We start from the raw sequence: 9,645 nt of genomic DNA, 5'->3' as shown, positions 1-9,645 counted from the left end.
ATGAGGCCAGAAAGTTCTGGATTAATTTGTTAAAAGGAAACATGAGATGCTTGGAATTGAAAAGATAATTAACGTTGATCCAGGCCATGATCCCATTATGTGAATTTTTCCAATGTGAGATCAATAAAGCCTATCTTATCTTATCTTATCTTATCTTATCTTATTCCTTCATTTGGAAAAGTTTGCAACTTCTCGCATCTTTGTCTAGAAAGTTTGGAAAGGAAATGGAATATGTTGCAGAAACTGCCCTGCAACTATCAACGTTACAACTGAGATTTACGTGTGTGTGTTTTGTGTGTATTTTAGTCATTAACAGCAAATCTAATACTTTGTTCTTGTTACTTTTCTTCCCCTCGGTGAGCCACTACAACAATTGGACACAATGCGCTGTAATGGTGTTAGTGTGAGAGTCTGGGAAAGGCCTCTTTAAACATTTAGAGATATTCCGAGTGATTCCAAGATGCAATACCCTGAGTAGCGGACATAGGCTTGGGTTGAACCTCAGTAGAAATAAAACAAAAATCTTTTTTTGCTAAGCAAAAAAAAAAAAAAAAACATAACATCCCCTTTCACACATAAATAAAACTCTGTAGTCAATGGTATATTGACAGCCACAAACGTAACCCTAAAGTCAAGAAAACATTTTATGTGACCAAAAGTAATTTTCAGCTTTACAATATGCATAAAGTCATGCATATATAGTGTCTGTCCCCCACTGTAATACAGACAGAGGTGTTTGGGGTCTACGTAGAGAGCTTTCAGCTATACCTGCTCTCTGGAGAGCCTTGCGTTGATAATTAAGAGATAGTTGTAAATTAGAGCAATACACTTCACGGGCTGAGCAGAATGAGGACAACCACTCATCTCTGTGCAGACTTGTAAACAAAAGAGGCCAAAAAAAAAAACACAGAGGATGATGGGTAACAGACATCCACTTAAAGCAGCAAAGATGGGACAAACTACAACAGTCGTGGGAGGGAACAAGAGACACAAGGAGGAACCGCTTTTTTTTTTTTTTTTTCCTTTCCGCTGCTTCTTTACCAATCAGAGGATTCAAAGAGGAGGCGTCGCATCAACTCTGCCTCGCGTGATTCCTCGCAGGCTCAGCAAAGAGTCAGTCCTGCTGCAGGAGCTAAAATTAAAGCAATGTTCCTGCGCTGCTCGAGATGGAAACGAACCAACATGTAACAGTGGACTCTGAGCAATATTAAGCAGGGTCTTTTAGAAAAAAGTTGTGTGAATGTTTAATCAGAGGCGCGGGGAGGCTGCAGCGGCCAGAGAGGAGGGGGACGAGAGCGCTGCGCCTCTGCGGCCCTTCCCGCTCAGACAAACAGCTGGATGCGCTCCCGGATGGTCTGCCTGCAGATCGGGCAGGTCTTGAGCGCGGCGCTGCAGTCAATGCAGGAGGCGTGTCCGCACTGGAAGACCAGCTTGATGTGGTTGTCGATGCAGATGGGGCAGGTGATGCGCTCCTCCATCTGTCTGTAGCGGGACTGTAGCTGCTCCAGCAGGTTGTGCTGCTCAGAGTTCTCTGTGCCAGGGCTGCAGTCCACCTCCGTTTGGTCTGTGGAGAGAACCATCGGCAAGAGGTCCCTTTTTAGTCAAGTCAAGAGAAATGCATGCTGGTGGTGCATTATTGTGCAAGACGAGACGGGTCTGCTGCTCCTGTGAGCTACGGTCTGAAAGATGACGGGGGTTTAGGCTCCAGAAATGGCCAGTGGGACACGGCTGCTTTTACAGCGTCTTTCATCCATACGACTAGAACTTTGTAAGATTTTCCATCATTAGAACCACAAACCTCAGCCTGTTTTAGTGGGAATTTACAGACACACAGAGTATTGAATGATTGTGCAGTGAAAGGAAAATTATGCATGGGGTTTCGATTCCTTTTTTTACAATATCTGAAATCTGTGGTGTGCATGCAGCCACTATTCTCTGAGGAATTACCTTTCACTGCAATTACAGCTGTGGTACATCTCTACAAGCTCTGCACATTTAGACCCATTTACTTCTGCCCCCTCGTCCTTGTAAAATAGCTTAAGCTCAGTCAAACTGGATCGAGCACAAGAATGTGGTTTGATCTACAGCATTCTACTTTAGCCCGCACTATATTTTTAGGGTTTTCCTGCAGGAAGGTGAAACTCAGCTCAAGTCTTGTGGAAGGTTTCTTCTAGGATTGCAATGTATTTAATTTTACCCATCAACGGCAACCAGCTTCCCTGTACCTGCTGAAGGAAACCACCCCTGCAGCATGATGCTGCCCTCCATCGCCATGTTTCTGCATGGGGGGCGGTGCATTCAGAGTGATAAGCAGGTAGTTTTTCCCAACACGTTGCATTTTCTATATTGACAGTTTTAGTTGACGAACCAGAACCTCTTCTTTCACTTATTTAAACGTAACAATGCTACTCTTCCATAAAGGCCAGATCTGAGGGCACAAATAATAGTTGTCATATCATTCTTCCTCCTGAGCTGAAGCTCCTCCAGAGTCTGCATAGGCCTCTAGGCCTCTGTTAATAATGCTCTCCTTTCCTGGTCTGTCATTTGAGGCTAATCTAAGACGAGGATTGAAAAGTGCTGAAGGAGATCCTTGGGAACAACGTATATTATTTTATACCCTCAGTCTGCTTTAAACTTCACTGCCACTTTTCCCCTGACCTGTCCGCTGTGTTTCATCATCTTCAAGGTCCTTTTTGCTCATTAAAGCTCTCTAACAAAGCGCTGAGGTCTCCACAGAACAGCCGCATGTATTCTGAGATTAAATGACACACAGTAGGGGACTTTGTTCACCGATTAGGTGACTTCTGCTTACGCTGGCTTTTGTTTGGAGGCATCGGGAAAAGAGGGCCGAACACAAATGTACACCACACGTTTCAGAGTATGTCTGCAATAAATTTTGTCGATCGATCACATACAATTCTAATAAAATACAGAAATTTGTGGTTGCCACATGACTAAAAGTGAAACTCTTAAAGTAGTTCTTATACTTTTGCAGAGCACCGCATTTAAGAAGAAAAAGTTGAGTCTCACTGACGCTTTAAGATCGTCGCATAACAAATCCAGTTATGAAGGCAGACAACTGACAGTAGATTTATCTACTAATGACACAAAAATACTCAGACATGAACGGATGACTAGTGTCACGTCTGAAAGCAATCATGTCCCTATCATGTTAGGAATTTAACCCATAACAAAAAGAAAATGCCTGTGATCTCTTCTCACCTTGTCGTATCTTCTTGGTTATCGTCACCTGGCATTTGATGCATTTCTTCATGCGATGAGCGCATTCTGTTAAGACAAGGTGAGTGTAGCTGATTACATAGAAGACCAACACCCTCCCCAGCCCCACAGCAGCCTGCAGACTTACCTTCACAGGCCACGCTGTGCTGGCAGGGGCAGAAGAGAACCAGCAGAGCGAGCTCAGAACAGATGAGGCATTCACTGGGACCAGGCGGCGTGGGAAAAACCAGGTTGGTCATGGTGTTGGGTGTTGTGTGGACCCGCCGCATGCTCGCGCTGCTCAAGCCCTGTCCACATGTGATGGCCTGCAGACGCTGCAACCTGAACGACAGCAAACAGCCGAGAGAGCACATCAACATAAAACATTATTATTGTGGTAAACCATGCCACAATAATGGATTTGTTTCTAGAAGAATTTATCTTTAGAACCCACATTTAATCTCGACTTTGCTTTGATTTAGATTTTTACAATAACATATTAATTATTATTATTATTATTATTATTATTATTATTATTATTATTATTATTATCATCATCATCATCATCATCATCATTATTATTAATATTAATTTTATTATTATTATTATTACTTATATCAATCAGTGTAACATGCCGTGTAGCAAAAAGTGTTATCCTCTTTATGAGTTTCTATTGTTTAACTTTTTTTAAATGAAAGTATTTTTAATATCAGTTGAAGTTAACTGAACACAGAATTCAATATTAAAAATATATATATAGTTATTGAAGCAAAAAATGACTGGGCTAAGTTATGCATAAGATTTTTTTTTTTTTTTAAACACATTTATACGACATGAAATAGGTTAAAAAGATCCTAAGAAGCAAAACACAATGCCCCAACCAAAACAACAGTCACTATAATTTAGGGCTGGATGATATGGCCAAAACTGATATCAGGATATATTTCTTAATTTGTGTTGATACAATGTAATCATGATATCAATATCAACAAAATAAAAGCATCAGGAAGACTGCAAAGAATGCCCACAACAGATGCCTGAATAAATTTATGATAATTAATTTGCTGTGTTTCTAAAATAAAATTACATAAAATCCAGAACGTCAGTCAGTGACAGATGCTGTAAACATAGACTGTAACGTATATTGAAATATTGAAAATGTCATATCACTTTTAATGAATAAAGTTATATCGCAATATATATTGATATTGAATAATTGTCCATCCCTGCTGTCATCTCTCCATCTGGAAAGCGATGCAAAGCAGCTTTTAGGGTTTTGGGACTCCAAAAAAACAAAACAGTGAGAATGAATGTTGAGTATGTAACTCAACTACGGTTCTATGAATCCCAGGTGACAGCCAGAGATCCAGGGGAGATCAGGAAGGGTGAACTAATATAATAATAATAATTATTATTATTAATTATAATTAATTTAATTAATAATTAAAACTAGAACTATTATACACAAGTGGCAAAAAAATAAAACAGCGGTGAAAATTCCCACGACTTGCTGGCCAACCCAAAATTACGGCAAGAGTACTGCAGCTACTCACAAAAAAACCTGGAGCAATACCTAAGAAAGTGAAGGCCTCACTTTTATGTAACCATACGATGCTTGATGTAACCATAAGTAATGGTCTCAACCTTAATATCCTGATCTTTATTCAAGATTGTTCCCTTTCACGCTAGGTTTGTGAACATGTACCTGTGCTTCTCAGAGAAGTTCTTGATGAGCTGCAGCATGGTGCTGTCTGCCACCAGGTCCAGAGGACTTTTGCCTTTGTGGTTGGCGTAGCTGATGTCAGCACCCTCCTGGGCCAGAAAACAGGCGATACCCATGCCAACGTTTAGCTCGGCGTTCCCCAGGAGACCCGAAGAGTTCAGCTGTGGACATAAAAGATGGAAGACGAGAGGATAAGGAGAAGGAAGGGAGGAGCAAGGGGAGTGCAAACTAAAATCATTATGAGTCAGATTGGATTGTGTAGGGGAGAGAGAATACTTTCAAAACAAAGTCAAGCATGAAGGAGAACTAAGCATTACAAAAGGTACAGGAAGTTAAATGAGAGTGATCCGGATTTAGACGGTACATAAACCCACATCTAATCAGCACAGAAGAACTTAACAATTAATCTGCTGACAGTGGCCAAAACAGCCCTGAGCACTTAAGTCTAGCCACCTTCATGGCTGCGAGTGACTGTGTTTTTTTGTGTGTGTGTGTGTCGACTCAGAGCCCGGGATGCTGAGGAGCTGCACTGGAAGCGGTCATCTGAAGCGATAACGATGTTTTTCAAATGGCGACATATTGATCCTAAGCATGTACACACCTGCGTTAAATGGCAGATTTGTTTTAATGTATAAAATAAAAAAGTAGGGCTGCGTTAAAGGATGCTTACTTGACTATCGTAATTCCTAAAGCTTGATTTACATAACCAAAGATCGAGTTGGAGAAAAAAAGGTATTCACTGTCCTTACAGCCACCATTAACTCCTATTACTTTATTAATTTGCTGTTTAATGTTAATTTATTACTAGTATCAATATGTTGCATAACTACACAGTCCTGTAATTCAGGTAAGAGCTAAAATAATGCTTTTAACGGCAGCAATTCTAATTGAGATTGGAAAGATACGAATTCTAAATCTTAAGAATCGGGATCGAATCGATTCTTGAAATATGAATCGATACCCAGACCTAAAAAAATAAAATCAATTTAAAAAGACTACCATTTCCACCTTTATGTGACCAAAGATGTCTTATTCTGTAGAGTTCAATCAAACAACAAACAAATCTATTCAGAATCTATTTTAGACAAAGATGCACAGAGAAATCGGCTAATGACCGGAAATAGATGATTTGATCAAAACTAACCAGGATAGTTGCAAACCAAAACCAATTTTTTTGTTCTGATTGGTGAATGCACCATTCCTATGACACCCTGGGTCGTAGTAACACTACATGAAGAAGAAGCTTCAAAGTCAGTGGATTTTATAATTACACTGGTCTTTTAGTACTGTTAGCCATGCTTACTAAGCTAATGGCTAACATGCTTGAGAAAATTATAAACGCATTTCTAGTTTTACGATGATGGAATCGGTTCATTAAGTTCATAAAAACGTTTTCTGATCTGTGTAATATCTCTGGGATGAGTGGCTCTTGTGTCCAAGTCTCTTACATCATGATTAAGACTTCATTTGGGGTAAAAATGTTTTGTTTACAATGCTCCCCCCCCCCCTTCAAAGAAATAATTCTATATCAAAAATGTTAACTAAAGCACCATCGTGGCTTATTTTGATATTACTGGACTAAGTGGGTCGTCTTCTCCTCTGAACCCTTCAGCACTTCCTTCTGATTTTATTCCTAACATCACTGTGGCTCTCTTAAAAATATTACCTTTGAGAGAAAGAGCAATGTGTGAGACAACCTTTATTTAAAGAAAATAAATCTTTTATGCTCAAGCAAAGTAAAAAATCACGTAGAAGTTTAATTGTACCCATATTTTTACGCCAACGGTCCAACCTTATGTGAATCTGGGTCCTTGTTACCTGCTTACACAATGAACTGAGGTCCTTGTGCTCAGATAACCCTGTTGAAAGCTGAGCGACCTAAATAGCCCCGTTTGCCTCCTTTCACCTTTCATCCCGCCGTTTACCTGGAAGCCAATTAACAGCTTCATCCTAAACATATCCCAGACGACTAAACATACACTACAACGTTCATTACAGCGGGATTTGGTTGAGGTTTCTACTGCGTTTCCCACTATGTGCTTCGCAGAGTGTGTTTTTATCCCACTGAGAGACTATATTTGTCTCTTTAAGGCTGCAAGAAACAGACGTCTCTATTTCTGAGTAAATCGGCAACGTCTGGTTACGTCTTTACAACCTCATTTAGCCCATGATCGCCTCTCGAGGTGTTATTATTGTTTCTCTTTGTGCTGTAACTGTCACTTCAAGCTCTTAACTACAGTCTTGTTAACTTGGTTTATTTGGACCAGGTTCAGATATTAGGACTTCAGCAGACCTTAGTCAAGAAAGGGCATATTTGCTTGAAATGAAGAAGTAAAGGCCTGTCAGACAACAAGCTCAAAGCTGGAATAAATATCCAGATTTTTTTTATTTTTTTATTTTTACCTTCAGCATTAATTCCAGGTATCAATAGCTTCCATCTAATAGAGTTTTGTGCATTTTTGGGACACTTGCTAAAGGTTTCGATGTAGTTACGGGATTTAGAAATCTCTCACTACATCCGCGGGTTTTGAATGTGTTTTTGTTTAACAATGCCTCTGCACCTTAATCTACCATTTAATGAAAAGTAATTTCCATTTCCCATCAGCCCTCACCCTGCAGTAGAGCGACGTGGACGAGCAGCCCTCGGTGCCCTCCTCCGTGCTGCTGCTCCCTGCTGACGGGGTGAGCATGACGTTGGCCAGCTGCGGGCGAAGGAGGGCCACGTGCATGGCCGTGTCACCGTCCTCGTCCTCCATGTTGACGTCGGCGCCCTCGTCCACCAGCAGCTGCACCAGTTCCGTGTGGCCCTGTGTGACGGCCAGCTGCAGTGGCGTCTGGTTCCGGTTGTTACGGATGTTGACGTCACAGCGCCCCTGGGAAAGAGAGGTTCGGCGAGGTGTAATCTCGTTTATCAAATTTGGATTGAATAAAAAAAAAAAAAGCACGCTAAGAGGCAAGAGGGAAGCCAATAGCACGCGTCTTGTTTGCCCTCATTTGCAGCTCACCTCCTTGATGAGGACCTCGGTGACGTCTCTGTGGTTGTTGAGAGCGGCCAGATGCAGGGCAGAGAAGCCGTCTTCCTTTTTGACGTCCACTAGCTGCCGAGCTCGAGCCAGGATCTTTTCTGTGGCCCTGAAGGCAGGAAAAACAGAAGAGCAGGAGACCCTTCAGCTCAGATTACACCGTGTAAGACTCCAGTGTTGTACATTTTTTTAGCAACTATGTCCACTGGTACCTATAAATTAAAGGATATATAGAATGACCCAGTCAAAGTTTCGACTTTCCGACCTAAAATCTGTGGCCAGTCGTTAAAACCAATGTTAATTGGCGGCAACACAACTTTTTAGGGGCTCGTAGCAAAGGGGTGGATACAAAAACACGTCAGTTTCAGTTTTTTATGGTTTTTATCTTTGTTTTATATCTATATTTTTCATTTCCTTTCACCAACTTGGACTATTTTATGCACATCCATCACATAAAATAAAAAAAGGTTTTAAATTATCGCTTGGAATGTATCAAAATGGTTGAAAAGCCAAGAGGTGCGTTTTGCAAGGGATTGTACTTTTCATAACAGGACGGCCTTATCATTATGTGTCTCAGTTCCTGACATCTGAACAGAGGTGAAGCTGTTTTAGAAGCGGTTAAAAAGGCCTTCTGTGCATAAAACATGCTCTTTACCATGACGGACGATAACGTCCCAACATGTTAACCTTCCTTGTTTGGCCTCCATCTGGATTGGTCAGGCTGCGGTGCATTGTGCTGAGTATCAGTCTGTATTTCATTGCGGAGCATTATGAGGTCTCAGTCAGTAAAGTGAGACCATCACAACTTTGTTTGCGTTTAATGCAGTGCAGGTCTGGGCTGCGCCGTTGAATACTCTCTCCTCTTTGGCTGAGTGGGCTTTATGAAATGTGAAATTGAAGCCGACAGCCTCAGCGAGCGCCCGGGAAGCTGGCAAATCACCACGGCGGCATTAGTGTGACATGAACCAAAACTTCTGGAGGAGGCTGGGTTAATTTACTGCTGCCTCTGCAGGATTTTACAGTGTGGAAACACTGGTGGCGCACACGCTGCCCATTATTTTAAAAAGCAGAATAACAAGAAAAAGGGTGGAAAGCTTTTGTTGTAGTTCACCGACGACGTGCAAAGATTTCTGCAGGTTTTACTAATATGATGAATCTATTCTAAAATGAACTGAGTCGTTATTTGCTTATTGCTGGCACATTCAGAGGCGTGGACTGAACACATTTTTTTTTTGTAACATGATCAGCCAGATGCGACATAGACTGCCTGGGTGATTTAAAGGCATCTAAAGAACACGTTGCCAGAGGTCACAGCTACCTGCATTGCAGATCTGTAAGCTTGTGGTCCAAGCATTTATGGAGGCTGCTATACAGCAGCGCCAAATTTCAAGACCACATTCAAAAGCTTAAACTGTTCAGTTTATTATGTGAAGTAGCCTAATCTTATCTGTACCAACTCGTCCTGTTTTCCGCTTTATTCATAGAACTGATACTGATTGTCAGACCTAGCTGACGTTTTAAGGGCCGTTTCGCTCCAACCTGCCGTCACCAAACAGCCAAAGGGCATCAGCAATGACTGTCCTGGAGACTGAAGCCATCATTTTATTTTTAGCTGTTTGGATCATCCCTGTTTAAGCTTATTGCGTGATCAAAGCTGAACGAAAGCAGGATGTATAATGC

General features: G+C 41.4%; 1 protein-coding gene across 7 annotated transcripts in view; it reads right to left on the bottom strand.

The window, feature by feature from the left end:
• Positions 1 to 306: 306 nt before the first annotated feature.
• mib2 (mindbomb E3 ubiquitin protein ligase 2) overlaps positions 307 to 9,645 on the bottom strand; it is a 58,225-nt gene continuing 48,886 nt past the window's right edge. For all 7 annotated transcript variants that reach the window (XM_021316097.2, XM_021316098.2, XM_021316096.2 and 4 more), the window contains 6 exons: positions 7,948 to 8,074; positions 7,555 to 7,815; positions 4,925 to 5,103; positions 3,368 to 3,561; positions 3,223 to 3,288; positions 307 to 1,564 (listed from right to left, as the gene is read on the bottom strand). In XM_021316097.2, the coding sequence (XP_021171772.2) occupies positions 1,323 to 1,564; positions 3,223 to 3,288; positions 3,368 to 3,561; positions 4,925 to 5,103; positions 7,555 to 7,815; positions 7,948 to 8,074 (1,069 nt within the window). In that variant the 3' untranslated portion in view covers positions 307 to 1,322. The remainder of the gene's footprint in view (positions 1,565 to 3,222; positions 3,289 to 3,367; positions 3,562 to 4,924; positions 5,104 to 7,554; positions 7,816 to 7,947; positions 8,075 to 9,645) is intronic.

Source organism: Fundulus heteroclitus, chromosome 1 (genome assembly GCF_011125445.2).
Source record: "Fundulus heteroclitus isolate FHET01 chromosome 1, MU-UCD_Fhet_4.1, whole genome shotgun sequence".
Classification (NCBI taxonomy): Eukaryota; Metazoa; Chordata; class Actinopteri; order Cyprinodontiformes; family Fundulidae; genus Fundulus; species Fundulus heteroclitus.
Note: the sequence above shows the minus strand (reverse complement) of the source record. Positions and strands in the feature narration are given on the sequence as shown.